The sequence below is a fragment of the Osmerus eperlanus genome, chromosome 5, assembly GCF_963692335.1.
Source record: "Osmerus eperlanus chromosome 5, fOsmEpe2.1, whole genome shotgun sequence".
Lineage (NCBI taxonomy): Eukaryota > Metazoa > Chordata > Actinopteri > Osmeriformes > Osmeridae > Osmerus > Osmerus eperlanus.
This window is the reverse complement of record NC_085022.1, coordinates 16,642,031-16,663,838: the sequence shown is the minus strand read 5'-3', so window position 1 is coordinate 16,663,838 and position 21,808 is coordinate 16,642,031. Positions and strand designations below refer to the sequence as shown.

The 21,808-nt window shown below is 48.9% G+C and overlaps 1 protein-coding gene across 2 annotated transcripts in view; it reads left to right on the top strand.

Moving 5' to 3' along the window:
* The window catches only part of b4galnt4a (beta-1,4-N-acetyl-galactosaminyl transferase 4a), a 91,389-nt gene extending 70,932 nt beyond the window's left edge, over window positions 1-20,457 (top strand). For both annotated transcript variants that reach the window (XM_062461962.1, XM_062461960.1), the window contains exons 9-21: window positions 2,203-2,281; window positions 9,140-9,206; window positions 10,634-10,852; window positions 10,947-11,056; window positions 13,368-13,468; window positions 13,624-13,697; window positions 13,824-15,351; window positions 15,538-15,893; window positions 16,275-16,428; window positions 16,573-16,645; window positions 17,529-17,682; window positions 17,906-18,032; window positions 18,198-20,457. In XM_062461962.1, the coding sequence (XP_062317946.1) occupies window positions 2,203-2,281; window positions 9,140-9,206; window positions 10,634-10,852; window positions 10,947-11,056; window positions 13,368-13,468; window positions 13,624-13,697; window positions 13,824-15,351; window positions 15,538-15,893; window positions 16,275-16,428; window positions 16,573-16,645; window positions 17,529-17,682; window positions 17,906-18,032; window positions 18,198-18,312 (3,157 nt within the window). In that variant the 3' untranslated portion in view covers window positions 18,313-20,457. The remainder of the gene's footprint in view (window positions 1-2,202; window positions 2,282-9,139; window positions 9,207-10,633; window positions 10,853-10,946; window positions 11,057-13,367; window positions 13,469-13,623; window positions 13,698-13,823; window positions 15,352-15,537; window positions 15,894-16,274; window positions 16,429-16,572; window positions 16,646-17,528; window positions 17,683-17,905; window positions 18,033-18,197) is intronic.
* Window positions 20,458-21,808: the final 1,351 nt, after the last annotated feature.

The window sequence follows — 21,808 nt, the reverse complement described above, 5'->3', positions numbered from 1 at the left end:
TAGGCACTCGTTTACTCTCCCCCACATGACTCATCATCTTATTACCACTGAGTAAAACTACTGCAAAAGAAAACCTTTGTACTTCTCTCTCTCTCTTCCCTTCCTGCTCCTCATCTCTAGCACCTTTCCATCTTTGTCTCTCCTCACGCCCTGTTACTTCTGTCCTCTGTCTGCCTCTGTTTCTGTTTAGCATCTCTCCTTCCATCCCTCCCTCTTTCTTCACCTCACGCACGGCGCACTTCAGAGTCTGGTGTGACCTCACACACACACACACACACACACGTCACACACACACACGCACTCTCACACACATCTGTCCGTCTCTGGGTTCATCCAGACATAGCCTAACAAGACAGCCTGTAAATTGCCTTTATTTTACTGTCACTCCTATCTGACAGAAGTGTGGGAAGGCTGTTTTACTGCAGGGCCGTGTGTAGCGAGCCAGTATGAAGGCGATAAGGTACCAGCCAGTGTGCGTGCATGGGTACCGATCAATAAACAGAGGCTTATTTCAGCACCAGGATGTGGTGTGATATCTTGTATGTTCTCTGTTTTGCCCTCTTATTGTTTCTCTGGTGGATCAGATCTCTGGAGTACATATTGTCCTGCTGTTCTCATTGGCCAGACTAGCAGGACAGGGATTTGATTATCCTCCCAGACGGCACCAGATTAAACCTGACAAGTAACTGATCTCTTAGAACCTTGACATAAGACCACTAAAATAAGGAGAGAGAGAGAGAGAGACAGAGAGACAGAGACAGAGACAGAGACAGAGAGAGAGAGAGAGAGAGAGAGAGAGAGAGAGAGAGAGAGAGAGAGAGAGAGAGAGAGAGAGAGAGAGAGAGAGAGTGGATGTTTTTTTACTGTTGTGATTGGAAGTGGGTTGCTACAATGTTGTGATTCCATTTTGTAAGCTTAAAGGATCCAGAGTCACTCTCTCTCACGTGTCTGTTCATGAACGATTGACCTCACAGCCTTATCAACGCCCCTTAACACTGAATGATGGGATACGGAACCCTGGGTGCCCGACCGTGTGATGCAGGGTGTTTGTGATCCTGTGCATGGCTATGTGACCATCTCCCTCCAGAGAGCATTCTTCTCTCCCAACATGGCGGACGCTGGTGGATCTCCGACACCAGCCTCCATTGTAGTGATCTCCCATACGCGCTGTATCGAGACCTGCATGTTTGGTGGATGGATCACGGATCACTGTCATACATTCACTATCCGGTATTAAAACCACACCTTCAACCTCAATCTCTTCCGGAATATTCAGGAGTGTGTTTCTTTCTTTTTTTTTTTATGAGTTTTCAATTCAGGGTTTTCTGTAGCTAAAGGTTCAAACAGGATCCCAGTTTTTTTTTCTCCTTCTGGGAGGGAACACAGATGAGGGGAGGGAAACTTCACAGAAAGAAGGAGAGGTAGATGAAAAACAGAGATCTCTGTTAATAAAACACAAACTGTATGATAAGTGATGACTTATCCATGCTCAGTAGGGCCAGTGTTGTTTAGCAATAATGAAATCCAAGTAAACATGGCCATCATTATCCTGATTATGGTTATTTCAAAGGGGTTCTCCCAAGACCTTTTTATCACTCACAAACACACACACACACACACATACAGAGTATCCATGCCCACTCATGCAGGCACACACACACACCTACCCAAATGCACACACACACACACACACATACCCACACACAGACACACACACACACACACAGACACACACACATAGAGCTAATGAAGTGTGGAGCAGCACTGTGGTGTTGTTCTGTGCCTTATTAGAGAAGATGTGTTTTTGATTAGGGCCCTGCTTCATCACTGAGAGGGAAGTAGACTGCCTGTGCATGTGTGTGTGTCTGTGTGTGTGGGTGGATGAATATGTACTGTATGTGTGTGTGGGCGAGTGCGTGTGTGTGTGTGTGTGGGGGGGGTGAATTTGCAATATGTGTGTGAAGGGGTGTGTTGATGTTCAGTGTAATAGCTTCTGTCCTCCTTTTACCTTAGCAGATTCAGCTATGATCACACCATCGCAATGATAAACGTCTTGGTCCAGCTCAGTTGACCTGTCTAACTAATCTTTATCCCTCTCTCCATCTCTCTCTCCTCCATCTCTCTCTCTCTCTCTCTCTCTCTCTCTCTCTGTCTCTCTCTCTCTGTCTCTCTCTCTCTCTCTCCTCCTCTGTCTGTCCCCAGCCTCATCTCGTCCAGACGTTATTACTTTGAAGTTCTCCACAAGCAGGATGACAAGGGCTCAGACCACGTGGAGGTGGGGGTAAGTGGACCAGTCCGATCCTGACCCGACCTGTCTTGAGGGGGGTGGGTGTGGGGGCACTAGAGGGAGGGGCTTGTTGCTCACACCAGGTGTTTTGTCGGAGGGAAGAGAGCGAAGCAGGAAAATGCCCTATATTTGAGGTGGACTGCCGCCCAGAGCTTTCAACCAGAGTGGTGAGCTGCCAGACTAGTAACTGCCAGACTGTAGCTCCAGCTACTCCTCTACCTTCCAACCCCCCCTCCTCTCCTCTCCTGTCTTCACACCCCGCTCTCCTCTCCTGTCTCCACACCCTGCTCTCCTCTCCTGTCTCCACACCCCGCTCTCCTCTCCTGTCTCCACACCCTGCTCTCCTCTCCTGTCTCCACACCCTGCTCTCCTCCATGTTTTTTCTATCTCCATGCGGTCATCTGGTCATGGCCTCAGCCAATGAAAGATCAAAGGTCCTGTTGTGATGTCATAGCGTGGAGCCCACGTCTCTGGTGTGGTTAGTTCAGGACTTTAAACCCTCTTTGTTGTATTCAAGCCATCCGTCTCCTTGCCTCGGCTACATCATCATTTTTTCTTTGCTTTTCTCTCCGTTCTTCCTCCTTCAGCCTTCCATCTCTATGTTCTTTTTCTAGTGTATATTATCTGCTGGTTGGTGCTGTATCTAAGGTACTATTAATCAGCATTGAGCTCTATGATATGTGTATTTGTGTGTGTGAGTGTGTGTTTGTGAGGGCACTGATGTGAATAAGGGATGTGACGGTGTTTCTGTGGATATATATCCAGATATACTATTCGCTCTACAGATCTCTCCCTCTGTGTCTCTCTCTCTCTCTCTCTCTCTCTCTCTCTCTCTCTCTCTCTCTCTCCCTCTGTGTCTCTCTTTCTTTCTTTCTTTCTTTCTTTCTTTCTTGTATTTCTTTCTCATTACCTCTCTAGTCCCTCCCTACCTCTCCAGTAGCCTTGTGTTTTCCTTCTGTCTCCCTTTATTTCTCTGTCTACCTTCCCTCTCTCTCTCTCTCATCTCTCTCTCTCTCTCTCTCTCTCTCTCTCTCTCTCTCTCTTTCTTCTCTCTCACACACACACAGTCTCGCTCTCTGTAGGTCGGTTTTCCTCTCTCTTTGCCTCTCTCTTATTGCTCCTCTCCCCCCTCTTTCCCTCTTGCAGCTTCTCCTCTGCCTCCATTCAGACCCAGGTGTGCTCCCTGTTGCTATGGCGCCGTAAAGGCATAACTGACACCCTTCTCTGTGGCTCATGTGATGTTTCCTTTTGCGGCGTGACAATGTGACAATCTAGAATGTATGAGGGGGGGGGGGGGGGGGGAGTGGCTGATGTGCTGTGTGTTTTGTGTATGAATGAATGTGTGGGTGTGTATGTGTGTGTGTTTGTGTGTTGGCTTATGTGCGCCTCCACACTTGTTTAGTAATGATGGGTTTCTCAGACACAGCTGGACAGCTCTCTGTGGAGACAAAGACCTGCGTTAGAGAGGAGGTGAGGAGGAGAAAAGAGATGAGAGGAGAGGAAGAAGAAAAAAGAAGAGGAGAGGAGAAGAGAGCAGAGTTGAGAAGAGGGGAGGGGAGCGAACCAAATAAACAAGACTGAGGGAGATAAAAATCTGGTCAATGGAACTGAGCAAAGCTTTCATTTGATGTTGTACATTGTAATCTCAAAAGCCTTTCTGAAGTGTTGACATTGTGATGATGTCGACAAAGATAGCACATCACATGGGCATTACCCTCCTCCCACGACATGCCAGGAGAAGAGAGAGAGGGAGAAAACCAGCCTTAAAAAAAAAGCCATTAGAGTTAGTTTCAACTGTGATAAATAAATTAATGGAAAAGGACAAAGCTACACTGCAAATCAAGTGTGTGTGTGTGTTTCTGTGTGTGTGTTCTCGGTCACACTGTCTTAGCAAGGCCCTTGCTTGTGATTTAATAGCTGCATACATTTCACACCTTGACAGAGGCAGCAGATTTAGTGTGACTGGGCTGTCTCACCACTAGCCCTCAGCCTAGATAAATCTGGCAGAAGCACACTTCTGTTTGTTGGGGAAGAGATAGCATAGATCCACTGGTCTTTCTTCCCAAACAGCTTGCTGGCCTGCACAAAGATGTACAGGTCCTCTGGAGACTGCATATGGAGAGAGAGAGATGGAAAAAGAGAGAAGAGAGAGAGAGAGAGAGAGAGAGAGAGAGAGAGAGAGAGAGAGAGAGAGAGAGAGAGAGAGAGAGAGAGAGAGAGAGAGAGAGAGAGAGAGAGAGAGGAGGGGTAGGGAAAAAAAGAGAGATGTTTGTTTCAGGTCATCTGAAGCGGATACTTTGATAGGGCAGGGTTAGAGTACTCTGTCTCTAGGTAGGATAGGTAGCTCCACAGAGAGAGTGAGGAAGATAGGCCTACATCTGTGGTGGTTCATGAAAGAATTATTGAAAAAAATGGCACAAACACACACACGCCCCAGGTATACGCAACACCTAGTCCATTCTTGGGTGACATCCTATCCTCTTTTCAGCCCTGTTAAACATATTTTTTTCACATTTTAAAATAGATAAAACTGTGAGAACAGTTGGGACTCATTACATAAACACACATATAACAAACAATGAAAGATTTGTGGAAGGCCCCCTCCCCACCATGACTGGGAGAAGGAAGTTGTTGGTTGTAAAACAGAGTGACTGGTGGAGGAGAGAGAGAAGAAGCCAGACCTTAATTAGTCCTGCTACGTTTATGGAGAGCGAGAGGTCTGGGATTTACATGTTTGGTTTTAATGGGCTGCTTGCTTTATCACTCCCATTTGGCTACTTCTAGAAGTGCTCCACCAATTAGTACACTTTCTCTCTCTCGCTCTCTCTCACACACACACACACATACACATACATCTGTATTCAACCTAATTCTCCCACCACACAGCCGAGATATGTTAGTGAACTACTGAACCCAACTATGTATTTTCTGCGTGAACCTGTTTCTTTCCTTTAGGCTTTATTTCCTTCATATAGCCACTTGGACTGCTTCACAGGCTCAGTCCCAAACACAGGACCCCTTTATGGGCTTCTCTTCATTTCGTTCTGAATCTCACACCCAAACGATCAGCTCTACTGACATGTCCTTGAGTATGCTTTCCTTCTTTCTCTGTTCCACCCTCCGCTCCTCCTTCTTTTCCTCCCCCTCCTCTCATCTCTCTATTACCCTCCTCCTCACCTCCCTCCTCTTCCTTGTCGTTCATCTCCTCTGGCTCCCTGCTCCCTCCATCTGTGGAGATCTCATTGGACACGTCACACCGCGTTCGGTGCCACTGGGAGCGCGCGTGTGTGTCGTTGTCCTTTTAGCTTTAGCTCTAGCTCCCTGTCATGGGAGCCGTGCTGTCTCCCTGTCGCCATGGCGTTCTTATCCCTCCATCTCCACCTCCCTCAGAGTGCCAGGCTAGGCTAGCGGGCAGCCTGGCCCTCATGTTAGCCCTATCGTATACACATTCAGCTCACATTAAAGTTGGAACTGTACATATTTATTTTGTATTCGTTTGAATTTAGCCCTTAGCATGTTGTATGTAGGTTACATGTTTGGTCCTTGGTGTTTTACCACCCTGCTCTATTCTGCCTAGCACCTGGTAGCTGTAAAACATTTAAAGATTTTTATGTTGCGGCTGGTTCAGTCCTGTCTGCTGGTTTATTTATGGTTGTGAAGCTGTAATATGCCTGGTTTTAGCTTGATCTCTGTTCATGTTTGGGGTGCAGTCTGTGAGTTTTATAACATGACATAAAGTAAAACTAGCGGAAACTAGCGTTTCCAAAGCGTATAGTACGCACCTCACCCATGACCTCATCTTAAATGTAGACACATGCCTTTAACATCCATCTCATGTTCCTGTCTCAGTCCTTTGACATGTGAATGTATGTTCTTGCATTTCTGTGCTTTAAATACGAAATGCAATTTACCAGTAATGCAGACTTCACAGTCTTTGGTCTGTCACAGCTTTCAAGCGTTTTTATACCAGACTGTTCTGGTTGTGTGAGCACCACCCCACTACTGGTTGTCTCTGCAAGCAGTTTGACTATGCTCCAGTGAGCGCTATGGATATCGAACTCATTTGTCAGACCCAAACACTTCGTCTGAAACACTTTGACTGAATGTATAATTCATCACAGAAACTAAGTCAAACCCTGTACCCCACTTCCCCTCAAATATCATTCCCTCTTTCCCCAGTTACAACCAGGAACTTGCTGCCATGTCATGGGTGTATTTGGGGGAAATTTGGTTTGTAATCTCCAGGCTACGCGCCGTTTTGTCAGTTAAAATGAAAAGGATGTCACATCATTACTGTTTTAATCTGCACAGTGAAACTCATCTTTCAACTCCCTCACCTTCTCTGTCACTGTCACTTTATCTGTGTCTCTGTCTCTCTCTCTCTCTCTGACTGGTTTAACAGAGTATTGTCGTAGTCCTGTGTGGTCTTCCGGCACGACTGGACACATCTGTCTTGTTCTCCTGTTCTTTCTGCCACAGGCCTCTGCCACCATGCCAATTAGGGCACGTAGTTGGAGCCAGGTGATGTGAGAGAGATAGAGAAGAAAAAAAGACAGAGAGAAATAGGGAGGGATAGGAAAATTGACAGAGGAAAAGGTTTAGATAAGGAGTGGTGAGAAAGAGATAAAGAAAGAGATACATCGATTAAGGGAGAGAGAGATCTAAAGAGAGAGAAAGAGAAACTCCCTCTCTTTACCCCTGCTAAAAGTAAAGAATACGCAAAGAAAAAAGGTTTTCTTCCTACTGTTTATCTAATAGGGCCTGGTAGAGCTGGTGCTTAGTGTTTAGTATTGCTTTTTAAAGCTGAAGAGAATGCTGAATCATACTAAGAGAGTTAGACATTCTTATTAGAGTTTTCATTAGGGTATCTATTCTACCCTAATGGTAGATGCTAACAACTCTTCATCTCCTCTTCTGCCTCTGGCTTTGGAGCAGACGATGGAAGCGAGGGAGCGGAGGAGAGAGAGAAGGAGGGAGGGAGAGAGAGAGAGAGAAAGAGAGAGAGAGAAAGAAAGAGAGAGAGAGAGAAAGAAAAAGAGAGAAAGAAAGAGAGAGAGAGAGAAAGAAAGAGAGAGAGAAAACAACATCGGAGCGAGAAACCCAGTGAAGAGAAAGGCGTTCTGAGAGAAAGGCCGTGTGTTCCTCTGTGCGCGTCTGTCTGCGTGTGCGTCGGTGTGTCCGTGCAGATTTGTGTGTGTGGCTGTGAGTGTGAAACCAGGCCTGCTACTGCCGAGAGGATGGTACACACAATCACACACTCGTTCTGCAAAGCCCAAACAACATCAGAAGCCCACATGTCACCGGGCGGACGGGGCCTGATGAAACATGATGAAACACCCCTGGCGGCCGGGCGCCATTTTGCTCAGCAATTGTTACTTTTTATTATTTCCCCTCAGGTATTGATTTTCTTTCCTCTCTGTTGAACTTACTGGGCCAGTAAGCAGGCCCCCGGTCCATCCTCCAGAGTCTGACAACACAGACATCGACAAACGCACGCACACACACACACACAGACATGCACACACACATAGACATAGACAAGCACACACAGACACACATACAGTCACCCAAATAGACGCACACAGACACCCAAATACATACAGTATGTAACCCTAACCCATGCACACATATATACGCCAAACGCAAATCTTTTTTTTTGTGGTTTATACCTGTTACAAGCATATACCCTTGGGTGCCCTTTAGAAGGGTTTTTACTGTTCACAGGTTTGATCAGCTGTCATCATGTGAATGTTAATAGTCATTTGCTGCAGCCTGTCACATCAAAGACCTTTAGTCTGACATGTTACCACGCATGTGTCAATGTCACAGCATGGTTACACAGTTTTACATGTGAATGCGAATGAAAGCGTTCCCTGTGTACTGCGGTACCACTGAAATGATTTACACGTGTTTTAATGTGTTGTGATTGCTCAACTGAGTGTGTGTGCTATTGTGCAGTGTGTGCGTGTGTGTGTCTCCTGGCCTGTTCTCAGAGAGCTTGGGCGCCGAGCTCCATTGATCCCTGAAAGGCACAGGACAAGCAGACTCGACCTTGACGGGAGAGACACAGACACTAGCTGAATGCTACTGTTGTTTGTGCCCTGCTGTACAGCACTCCACGCTGTGTGTGTGTGTGTCTGTGTGTTTTTCCTTAAACTAATCAGTCAACATACATAGGTGTATTTGATTCCGTTTATCAGAATAGACGGAATGTGCGTGTGTCTGTGCGTGCGTGTGACCGCCTGTGTGTCTGTGTGTGTCAGTGTGTGTGTGTGTGTGTGTGTTTGTCAGCGTATGAGCAGGTTGTATATTTGTGTTTCCTGTTCCCTCAGTGGAAAATGACCTGTCTCCTATGATTACAGTGCGAGTAAGTAGAAGTGACTTGGTAATTGCAGAATCTCTTTAAAGGAATTGTAGCCTGTCTCTCTTTGGTCTATCGCTGTTCCTGAAGCCTCTGATTCATTCCAATCACCCAGACTTATCCCCTGTGTTCTCTCCTTCAACCCCTCTCTCACCATCCCAAGTTCATCTCTCTGTTCCTCTCTGGTCTCCTCCTCTTATTCCCTATCTGCTCTCCATCCTGTCCTCCTCGACCCCTCGTCTTCTCTCTCCCTCTCACGGTCAGCAGTGGTGGTGTCAGGATCAATATTACTGAGTGGCGGAGCAGGCAGGACATCACTCTAACTGACCGGTACAGGTTCTTCACAGACAAGACAAACCATGTTCTTTAAGGTGGCTTTTTTTTCTCTCTCTCTCTCCCATTCCCCCCCTGTCTCTCTGCCACTCACTCTCTCTATCTCCCACTCTCTCTATCCCCCCCCCCTTCCCTCGCTCTCCCTCTTTCTCTCTTAGTGGCGTCCGTTCCTGCCTGGTCTGAAGTATGAGGTTATTGACTCCGCCTACATCTCCCTCTACACTGGTAAGCTGGCCATACTTAAAGGCAGTAAGCTCCTCCCCCTGGGTAATGTTGACCTCTGACCTGTCAGGGTCAGTAGAAGCTTCAGAAACAGCTTACAATCTCTCATTTATCAAGTTATCAATGGCGTTGATCAAAGACAGTGAAAAGTACAGTGGCTTCACAACCCCAGCTATGCATCTGGAATGGTCCTTGTATGGATTGGAGTGGAGAGATAGAGATGGATGGGGGTTATTGGGAGTTTGTATGAAGTCAATGTTACCCCCACCCTGGGTCTTAGCTGCGTTACCATAGCGACCCCATTGATATGGTAGCTGGACAGGACTGACAACCTGATGCCATCTTTAGAATCATGGCCTGCTATGCTTGACAACAACGTTTCCATATCAAAATACTTTCCTGATTGCACATACATCGTTTTGAAACAAAGAGAAGGCATTTTTACATTTCCATGGCAGTGCAGACTTTAATATGCTCATGTTCAGATCTAGATCAATTGCAAGAACTCATCCATGACATAACTGCACTGTACCCAATCACATTAGCATAAAATACGATCCCTACTCTCCAACAGACGTCCATTGGAAAACAGACCTAATTGTCTGCATATTTTTCATGCATTGTTGACGTTCTACAATGCTTGTCATCGCTCTTATTTACTACTTCCTTTGGGATTCAATTCTTCCATTATGAATGTATGGCCTCATACTCATTACTTAGCTTTGTAACAGAATTTCATGGAAATGAAGAAGGTTGCTAGGATACCCACTGCTGGTCTGGTGCAGGGTGTCCTTTTACACAGTGTGTGTGTTGCAAACGTAATAAATGGTCCGATATTTCCACTACGAAGGGTCACGGTTCTTTAGTAACATAACAGCTGTTACAGTAATCACAACTAAACACACACTTACACATGCACAGCCTCCACCCTGCCCATCATCACCAGTCCAGGGTCGCTACACACACATCTCCCCACCATCCCTCACTCAGACTGGGCTGGAGACACACCAACCCTGCCCGGCTCCTCCCTCTCGGTCAGGAACTTCCACCCAGTCAGGCGGCCGTACACACCCCCAGAGGAGGGGCTTGAACACAGCTCAGACCTGACCTACTCTTCCTTCCTGGGAGAAGAGGGATCTTGGCCTCCCTGTTAATTATGAAGTATTTCTTTCATCAGGCCTTTGCGGTTGACACCCCATAAATCACAGGCTCTCCCTCCTTCCTTCCACCAATCGATTGGTGTAATTATAACTCTCCTCTCTCCTCCTCTCCTCTCTAGGTAAAGGAATTGTTGTGGGTTGTTATCCGAAGCTCTGTTATCTAAAGTTCATGTGTCTGGATGATAATCAACACATTTTTGTGACCATTTTTGCGCGCACCTTTGTTTGTATGTCTCTGCGTGTGTGTCTGTGTTTGTATGTGTGCTCCAGACGAGTCTAGCCTGAAGATGAACGGTGTGGATCACATACCCCAGACTCTGGCCAGTCACATTCGCCCACCCAGAGATCATCAAGGTCAGGACCAGGGTCAGGTTCGAGGCCGGGGCCAGGCTCACAGTCCAGGCCAGGGTCAAGACCCAGGTCACAGCCCTGCCAGTCAGCATGGAGCTGACATGCTGAAGCCAGACCCCAGAGACACATTTTACAGCAGTAAGTGTCTGTCTCCCAGTCTTTTCTCGTCTAATCTAGTTTATCACGCATTTCTTACTTCCCTTCACTTTTCCTCTCCCTTCCCTTTTTCCAGCCCCCATGATTGAGGCCTCTCGTCTGCAAAACGTGCTACCGGCCTGTCTCTACTCCCCCACCTATGTGGTCAAAGACTTCCCCATCGCCAGATACCAGGGCCTGCAGTTTGTGAGTGACTGACCCCCTCAGCTCCTTCCCTCTGGGACTTTGGACATATGGCATAAAGAGAGAGGGAGAGAGAGAGAGAGAGAGAGAGAGAGAGAGAGAGAGAGAGAGGGAGAGAGAGAGAGAGAGAGAGAGAGAGAGAGAGAGAGAGGGAGGGAGGGAGGGAGGGAGGGTGTGCATGTGTTTTAGGTGTACATGTGTGTGTGGTAAAAGGTTAATAGGGGTTTCTCATTAACATTTGGCCCCTGCAAGGTCATTAAAAGTGCAGTCTCTCAGAACTCCTGACCCTCTACTCTGCTCAAAGCAGCACATTAACCAGCATATTCAGATTGGCTGGAAGGGGAACAGATGAGAGGAAAGCCTGGGCCCTCCAGAGTCTATTCCATCTTCCTCTCCTGTGCTGTGTTCAGCTGCAGACCACAGCCCCTCAACCACCACCAGTGGAAGTTGAATGTTGCTGCCCCCTATAGACCAGTATACGTCATTACACCATCCAAACCACATACAGTTAGGTCCATAAATATTTGGACATTGACACAATTGTCATCATTTTGGCTCTGTATACCACCACAATGGATTTGAAATTAAACAATCAAGATGTGCTTTAAGTGCAGACTTTCAGCTTTAATTTCAGGGTATTTACATCCAAATCAGGTGAACGGTGTAGGAATTACAACACATTTGATATGTGGCCCCCCCCTTTTTAACGGACCAAAAGTAATTGGACAATTGGCTGCTCAGCTGTTCCATGGCCAGGTGTATGTTATTCCCTCATGGGAGTTCGTTATTTCATTGACAAGGAGCAGATAAAAGGTCTAGAGTTCATTTCAAGTATGGTATTTGTGTTTGGAATCTGTTGCTGTCAACTCTCAATATAAAGTCCAAAGAGCTGTCACCATCAGTGAAGCAAGCCATCGTTAGGCTGAAAAATCAAAACAAACCTATCAGAGAGATAGCAAAAACATTAGGTGTGGCCAAATCAACTGTTTGGTACATTCTTAAAAAGAAAGAACGCACTGGTGAGCTCAGCAACACCAAAAGACCCGGAAGAGGGGAAAGAATTCTTCTGTCATCCACCACAGTTGTTTTCCGTGGTGGATGACAGAAGAATTCTTTCCCTGGTGAAGAAAAACCCCTTCACAACAGTTGGCCAGATCAAGAACACTCTCCAGGAGGTAGGCGTATCTGTGTCAAAGTCAAAAATTAAGAGAAGACTTCACCAGAGTAAATACAGAGGGTTCACCACAAGATGTAAACCATTGGTGAGTCTCAAAAACAGGAAGACCAGATTAGAGTTTGCCAAAAAACATCTAAAAGAGCCTGTACAGTTCTGGAACAACATCCTATGGACAGATGAGACCAAGATCAACTTGTACCAGAATGATGGGAAGAGAAGAGTATGGAGAAGGGAAGGAACTGCTCATGATCCAAAGCATACCACCTCATCAGTGAAGCATGGTGGAGGTAGTGTTATGGCGTGGGCATGTATGGCTGCCAATGGAACTGGTTCCCTTGTATTTATCGATGATGTGACTGCTGACAAAAGCAGTAGGATGAATTCTGAAGTGTTTCTGGCAATATTATCTGCTCAGATTCAGCCAAATGCTTCAGAACTCATAGGACGGTGCTTCACAGTGCAGATGGACAATGACCCGAAGCATACTGCGAAAGCAACCAAAGAGTTTTTTAAGGCAAAGAAGTGGAATGTTCTGCAATGGCCAAGTCAATCACCTGACCTAAATCCAATTGAGCATGCATTTCACTTTCTAAAAACAAAACTGAAGGGAAAATGCCCCAAGAACAAGCAGGAACTGAAGACAGTTGCAGTAGAGGCCTGGCAGAGCATCACCAGGGACGAAACCCAGTGTCTGGTGATGTCTATGGCTTCCAGACTTCAGGCTGTCATTGACTGCAAAGGATTTGCAACCAAGTATTAAAAGTGACAATTAGATTTATGATTATGTTAGTTTGTCCAATTATTTTTGGTCCCTTAAAAAGGGGGGGGCCACATATAAAATGTGTTGTAATTCCTACACCGTTCACCTGATTTGGATGTAAATACCCTGAAATTAAAGCTGAAAGTCTGCACTTAAAGCACATCTTGATTGTTTCATTTCAAATCCATTGTGGTGGTATACAGAGCCAAAATGATGACAATTGTGTCAATGTCCAAATATTTATGGACCTAACTGTAGGTTCTTAAACTAGGAAAACCCATTTGTGGTCCGGTTTGATGACAGGTTAGGACCACTCTACGGTCTCTCTTTGTCGGAGGAAAAGTTTGTCATGACCCCGTCTGCCTTATCGCCCTCAGGTGTACCTTTCCTTCGTGTATCCCAACGACTTCACCCGCCTCACCCACATGGAGAGGGAGAACAAGTGCTTCTACAGGGAGTCTCCCATCTACCTGGAGAAGTAAGGACCTCTCTGCTGCTCTGGTGAAATATGTCTATGAGGACGGAGAGATAGAGAACGGGGGGGGGGGGGGAGACTACGAGAGAAAAATGTGTGTGTGTGTGTGGGAGTGTTAGCTCATCTCCAGTGTTCCGCTGTCCTTCTCTGCCTGACAGGTTTGGTTTCTACAAGTACATGAAGATGGATGAGGATGACGACGACAGGCCTTTCTTCTTCCCCAACCCAGATGGTGAGCGCCAGGGAACAACTGCCACACGCATCCACACACGCACATGACTGTGCACGCACTCCCACGCTTTAAAGTGTTTGCGCTCACAACGAAAGAACGTGTCCCCCTTGGCCTTTCCCGCGACAGATTTCCTGGAAGAGGAGGAAGGGGTGGATCCAGAGGACGAGGCCGAGATCGTGGGCACCCAGCCCCCCAAGAGGACGTCCCGCCCGAGCCAGACCAGCCACACCTCCAGACCCGTCCACCTCTCGGACCCCACCGCCCCGGAGCGGGGGGGGGAGGGGGAGGAGGTCAACCGCGTGGTGGTCCGCAGGGAGAGACGACACTTCCCCCCGAGAGATGGACCGGCGGAGGAGGACAGGCAAAGGCAGAGGGGGTTCCGCGACTCCAGGAAGGCTGGGGCCCCCGATGGGGACAGCGAGGGGCCAGAGGAGGCCCTGCCCCCCCAGACGGACAGCCTGGTGCGGGGCCGCTCTCTCTCCTGGATCCGAACGGGGCCCTCGGAACTCGGCCCTGGCAGGAGGGGGGGCGCCGAGACCCCTCCCAAACTGAGCAAGTCCGTCCTGCTGTTCCCCCAGAAGAGCTCTCTCTCCGCCCTCGCCAGCCGCGCCAAGCAGATCCTCAGCAACTCCGCCCACGGGAATACCCGTCTCCGTGGCGGCAGCAACAACAACGCAGCCCCTGGCAACGACAAGGAGAAGAAGGACGAGAACAAGATCTACATCACCAGGCCGCGCCCTGCCAAGGAGAGGGAGAAGGAGCGGGAGGAGAGGGAGGAGAGGAGAGAGAGGGAGCGGGAGAGGAGGGGTCTGGTGTCTCGACACCCTAGAGAAGTCTTTCCCGGAGTTTTCCTCTACCAGCACGGTAAGACCACCAGGTTGGTCAACCTCAGCTCCAGACCCAGGGCAGGGCCAGGGGGGGCAGGGGGAAGGGGGCTGGTGAGTGCCCCCCAGCTCTGGCCCAAACCCCCCACGAGAGAGGGCAAGTCTCCCAGTCACAACTCCAGCAGGCAGGGTGTGGTGGAGCGGGCGGCCAGCAGAGCGGCAGCAGTGAGACCCCCAGGCAGTGAGAGGAGGAGGGGAGAGCTCCAGGCTCCAGGTAGAGAGGCTGATTACGTCGCTGCTCTGCCCAACAGAGGCGGCACCGTGGCCCCCTTGCTCCCACACGGAGACCCCCCTCCTCCCCCGGCCACCCATCCAGGCTTCAACTCCTCAGACAACGTCCTCCATGTGGAGGCCAGGGTCACCTCCTACCTCAGAACCTCTGAGATCACAGAGTCCGAGCAGCAAGTCGACCCCGACCCTAACCTTCACCCCCGTGACTCTGACCCCAACCCAGACCCCGACCCCGATCCCGACCCCGACCCGGACATCGAACCCGACCCAAACCGCTCTAACCCGGAGCAGGAGCGCGAACCGGAGGAGGGCGGGGTGTCGGACTACAGCTACGAGGAGGCGGAGGCTCGCCCGGGCTGGGCGGAGGAGAGCATCAACTGGCAGAGGACCTTCTCCGTCAACCCCATGGACTTTGAGCTGCTGCGCTCCGACTGGAACGACCTGCGCTGCAACGTGTCGGGGAACCTGCAGCTGGCGGAGAGCGAGGTGGTGGACGTGCTGGCGCAGTACATGGAGAAACTCAACGAGCGCAACGGAGGGTGAGATGGGGGGGGGGGGGGGGTTTGGATTCCAAAAAAGAGAACGAGAGATAGATATCAGTGAGAGGTGCTTCTCGACGTTTCGCGACCATAAAAACGGCATAATAGCCTATTCAGCCCATAAAACCAGTCCATTAACCGTGAAATCACTACTGAGTTGTGTGTTTGTTCCCGTCCCCCCCCCAGAATCTACACCCTGCTCCGCATCATCAACGTGGAGAAGCGGCGAGACTCGGCGCGGGGGAACCGCTACCTGGTGGAGCTGGAGCTGATGGAGCGGGGCCGCAGCGTGGTGCGCCTGTCCGAGTACATCTACCTCCTGCTGCACCGCGGGCGGCTGGGCGACGACAGCCTGGAGAACACCGACGTGGCCCCCGCCTCGTCTCCGCCCGGACTCACCACCCAGACGCCCCCGGCCTCCACCCGGGCCCCTGCCCAGCCCGGGGCCACCCCCTGGGGCACGGCCTACGCCAAGCCCCTGCTGTGCCAGCCTGTCATGTTGCAGTGGAGGAGGGATGTGATGGTGCACTTTGTGGTGCCAGGTGGGTGAGGGGTGAGAGGGGAGAGAAGACATGGGGTGTTTGGCGGAGGAGGGCGTTCGTTACTGCTGGTCCGGCAGTCATTGTAATGCAGAGCAGCACCAGAGATCCTGTCAACCTTCATCCGTAGGTCGGCAGCAGCCTTGCTGATCGTTCCCCTCTCTCTCCTGCTCTCCTCCCTTTCCCCCCTCGCCTTTTCCTGTGTCCTCCATGCCGCGCTTTCTCCCTGTACTCCCCTACTCCACTCTCTCCCTTGTTCCCTCTCTCTACCGCCACTCTCGGCCTTCCTTCCATCGCTCTACCACTCCACTCTTTTCCCCTTCCACGCCCGTCTCTGCCTCTCTGCATCCTCCCTCCTCTCCCTCCCCCTCCTCCCCTCTCCAGTAAAGAACCAGGCTCGCTGGGTGCAGCAGTTCATCTCGGACATGGAGGACCTCCACCGCGAGACCAAGGACGACAACTTCAGCATCATCGTTGTTGACTTTGAGAGCGAAGACATGGATGTAGAGCAGGCCCTGAGAGACAGCACTGTACCCAGGTGTGTGTGTGTGTGTGTGTGTGTGTGTGTGTGTGTGTGCGCGCGCGGGTGTGGATGTGTGTGCATGTGTGTATGAAGTCCTTGCCCAAATGTCATAGTCACAACAACTGTGTTTGTGTGTTTCTGTGTGTGTGCGCGCGCCAGGTATGAGTATCTGAGGAGAGAGGGGAACTTTGAACGTTCGGCTGGTCTACAGATTGGAGTGGACACAATAGAGGTACGACAACCGAAACATCCAGCCTACCATGTTTTTACCCAAACATTGTTACTGGAACTGAGCTCTCGTTGACACCACTCCACCGACACCAGAGGCTTATGCACAGACAGGGCATGAATTATTCATCTGTGTGTCTCTCACTGTGTAATGCGCTGGAGATTTCTGGAGCCAGTGACAGTCTCCTGTCATTTGACTTTTGACTGTCATTATGGATGTCATAGCTGCCACATGCGGTATACTTTCTTTATCTGTCCTCCCCCGCCCCTCGCACACTTCCACACAAACAAACACACACACACACACAAACGCACACACAAAGCGGGGCGGGGAGGTGTCTGAGAGTGGGTCTGTCTGACGGGGATGGCGTGGTGTCACTCACATGGGGATGACCTACTGCTGCTGGGTGTGGAGGAGGAGTAGCTGAGGACACTCTGTCCACACACATAAACGGACTTACACACACACACCACACGCACACAGTCTCACACGAACACACAGACTCGCACACACACACACGCGCGCCCACACGTACACGTTCGCACAAGCGCACACACTGACACACACACACACACACAGGTGACGCACACAGTCTCACACGAACGCACAGTCTCACACGAACGCACAGACTCACACACATACGCGCACACGCACACACACTGACACGCACACAGATACGCACTAGTATTTGACCCGCGGCTGCTGTGAGTAGATGAGGACGATGGCTCTCTGATAGTCATCCTTCCCCTCTCTTCCTCTCATCAGAAAGTCACCCAGGCCCACACACATACGGGCAAACAAATAGGAGTGCCAGAGTGCCATCGACTGAGTGATTTAAACCATTGATCCCATACAGAGCTGAATGTGTGTGTGTTTGTGTTGCCAGGACAACCACAGCATCGTGTTCCTGTGTGACCTGCACATCCACTTCCCCTCCAACATCCTGGAGAGCATCAGAAAGCACTGTGTGGAGGGGCGTCTGGCCTTCGCCCCCATCGTCATGAGACTGGGCTGTGGCAGTTCCCCCCTGGAGCCCGACGGTACACACACACACACACACACACGTACTGTACACACACACTATACACATAGACACGCTCACATACACGCACACAGTCACACACACAGGAACAAATACACATGCACAAATACACACATATGCACACATACACAACTACACTTATACTGTACACACACACACATATTGTACAGACGTCTATTGCTGAAATCTTTGTCTTTGTCCACCTCTGTTTCATGGCTCAGGTTACTGGGAGGTTAATGGCTTCGGCCTTTTTGGCATCTATAAGTCCGACTTTGACAAGATTGGAGGGATGAACACGGAGGAGTTCAAGGACCGCTGGGGGGGAGAGGACTGGGAACTACTGGACAGGTAACCCAGCAACCGTCACAATGGAAGAGCACAGAATGTAGGGTCTTTGTATGATGTCGTCACATGACATGCTATCGTCTTGCACTTCAGAGTGGATGAAGGTCTCTTGAATCATAGTCTTTCTCCTGACCATTCAATCTCTCTCTCTGTCTTTCTTTCTTTCAGGGTGCTGCAGAACGGTCTAGAGGTGGAGAGACTCCGACTAAGGAACTTCTTCCACTACTACCACTCTAAACGTGGCATGTGGAACACCCAGAACAAGAAGACTCCCAAAGGATAGCGCCCTCCGTGGGCCAGGAGGACCCACTCATTTAGCTACAGCTCCACTGTGTGTATGTGAGAGAGACCTGAAGGAGCTCCCTGGCTGCTTGACTCAACCTTTGAGACAGGCACCTTTCAGGGACGCCTTTTTCTGTCTGTCCGAGGCCCCCCCTCACGTTCCTGGGGATGGTCTCCGGTTGGGAGTCTGAACACTGGTGCTTGAACCTTGTCCACGCAGAGTCATGGCCTTGTCTCCCTAACACATCTACAGAGGCAGATGTCCTCTTCGGTGCACTGTTTCCTGACAGACTGGAAAATCTGTTGTTTGTTTGTTTGTTTGTCTTTGGGAGAAAACGCCTTTTCCTACTGAGGGGCTGGACCGACCTAAGATTTTATAAAACGCCCTGGAGAGGAAACAATTGTAGGGTCACAGATGGTGTGTGAGTTTTGTTGCGTGCGTGCGTGCTTGTGTGTGTGTACGTGTGTGTGCACATGCCAGAAAACGAGAGCTTGTACAACAGTATGTTTTCTCTCCCTCTGCATTGGGCTAAGAACAGAGTATCTGAGTGTCGCCGGGATCTCTGGTGTCCTGGTGCAGCTCTGTTTGGGGGTGACCACTCAGTAGGTCATTTCCTAGCAGCTGAGGTCTGGACGTCCGGTAATGACGGCGGCCGGCTGCGTCAGGGTGTCTCTGGAGGCAGCTCGAGAAGGTGGACATCACTGAGAACACAGACACTGGACACAACTGCGACTCCACACCGGGGTGACCACAAAGCATCTGGTTACAAAGAACTTTGTGAAATACATAAATCGTCATCTCTTTCTGTCTCGATTCTCTGTCTTTGTTTCTCTCTCTCTCGACCTTGTTCCTCCTCTGTTACTTGCTCTCTCTCTCTCTTTCTTCACTGTTCCATTCTCCTCTACTCTACTCTGATCTACTTTACTCGATTTTCTGTCTCCTGCAGTCGGCTTGTCTCTCGTTTCTCTGTTTGAGTCAGTCGGGTATTTGTATGTGTTGAAGCAATGTATATAGCCTTGTAGCCTTGCTGCTGTTGTATTTTCGGTCAGGCTAGCCATCACTCTAGTTACTTGATCTATTTACGTTGATTTTATTTTCAGGTCCTCCGGGTGGGTCGGCTGCCCTAATTGAAAAGCTGACATTGCTAAACCTTTTCGCTGATGTGTGGATGCATAAATGCACTAATATTTCGGAGGGGGCGGGAGCACTAATCTTTTTTTCCCCTTCCTTAAACACTGAATTGGTACACAGCCCCCACCTCCCCCCTCCTCCTTCTCTGATCCTGCTGATGGTCTGTTCTCTGAACACCTCTAACCTTGTGTGCTGACTGCAACTGGAACTAAACAAGAACCGACTGTATTACGAGAGGGGACCGAGTCATCATAATATTCGATTTGTTTTAAGTACATTCATGCCTTTAATTGAACATGTGTGGAGTTGAGTTTGGTTTGGGTTTTGCTTTACAAAGGCATCATTCCAGAGTGTTTGAGTGAAGCCCTGGGCCTCTATGAAGATGGAGTGGGATGGAGAGAGGGTACGCTAGTTCACTTATGTGTGCCTTTTATGTGGGCTTGGGAACAGACAGACATGATGTAAGCTGTGACAAGGAGACAGCCAGGGACAGCCATGAAGAGGAAATAACGATTTCTGGTACTCAAGCTTGTAGATAAGTGGATATGTACATAGGAAAATGATTCTCTCTAGAGTAGGATGGGTAGATGGATAGATGGATGGATGGATGGACGGATGGATGGTTGGACAAATTGATGGACGAATGGATGGATGGATGGGTGTGTCAGTGAGGACTAGGGTTGCCCAGGCTCTGGGGATGGGAGAATTGGAGAGAGGTAAATAGAGGGTGTGAGGGACATATTCTGGCAGCTGCTGGAGTCTTGCAAGAGGCCACCTGCTCCGAGTAGTTTAGCTGCGGGCCAGGCCTAATGCTCCTGTTTACCTAAATGCTACTCTTATTGTGACAGGAACAGACAGGAAGGCTCGCCCATGGACATATATGGGCGGCCACTACTGATTGGTTCTTGACTATGATTGTTTAAAGCTCTCTTTGACCCTCTCATGAAAGCAAGGTCTATACTGTACATCATTTACCATGGAGACAGGAATATTTAAATAAAAAATATTAAAACACGGAGTATATGAGTATATAAATTTAAAACAGGAATAGGCATTCCAAGGTAATTTCTGTGAAATTGTTTGTAGAAAAACTTTTAAGAATGTATTGTATTTTTATTTTGATCCTTTTTTGGTTTTGTTTGTTTTGCAAATAAAATTTTATGCTTAAAGTCTTAAAATTCTTTGGATGGTTCTCTCAGAGGAATGCTCAAGAACAGTGGCCTGTAACAGCATAGTGGTTTCTATTATTACTATGACACCTGTCAAAACCATAGGTCAAAACCTGGTCCCTACACCAGCTGTAGTACTGGGAATAGACATTATTGGCATGCAGTTCCACTTCAGGCCACAGTGGGGCCCTCCAACACCCCAACATGCTCACCTTCAAGGACAGTCAAGCTAAAGAGCCTCTTACAGTGTTGCAACTTTGTGTAAGAACGTATGAGTGAACATACTACAGTAATGTAATATCCACACTGGGGTGACCACAAAGCATCTGATTACAATACTATTTACCATAATCAAATAAGACTCATATCTTCTACAAACATACACACACCAGCAGGAATTTCAGATGTCTGACTGTATGCAAACTCTCCTAATCAGCTCTTGCCATTATCAGCTCAGTGCAATGGCAGCCAGGTAAACATGACTGGGCATGCTGGCTGCTCTGTTAGATATACACATTCACAATCTATTCCTACCCCCTCTTGCATGGCCAACACAGACAATTGTATCCAAAGCAAAGGACAGGGGGAATTCAAAATTGAAACTCTTGATGTGAAATCAAATCCTTTACCACTGAGCCATACCCAATGCAAGCTAATAGAAATATAACAGGCAACATCAAATTGCCTAGAAACCCAGCTAATCTGATGAGAGCGTTTCTGGAACAGACTGATCAGCTGCAGATTGTGTGTTGCTTCTAGTTTTCCATGGTTTCCCTCCAGACTGGATGAATTGGTCTTAAATGCACCATACCCTCCATGAGCACGCCATGAGTGAGGTAAGTGCTGCTGTCCACAGTCATGGTCTACATGAGACAGGCGCTGCCGTCCTGTGATCTTTTCATGTCTTCTCCTCTCTCTGTGACGTCATCAGACCAGCTAATACAGCTGCGGTCTGGCTGACTGATTAACCATGTCAAACAGGAGAGGTGCTAACCAAGTAGGCCTAGTGGAAGTGTGTGAACCAAGTACAGAACTATTACGGAAGAATCTGGAGCGAGGCCAGGTACAGAGGGCCACTCCCAACCTGTCTCCCTGTGAGTCAACACATGCCGACTATTGAGAGAGATGGGCACACATTTGAGCATGTCACATGCACACACACACACACCTCGTTTGGGTTTGTTTCCTACCAACTG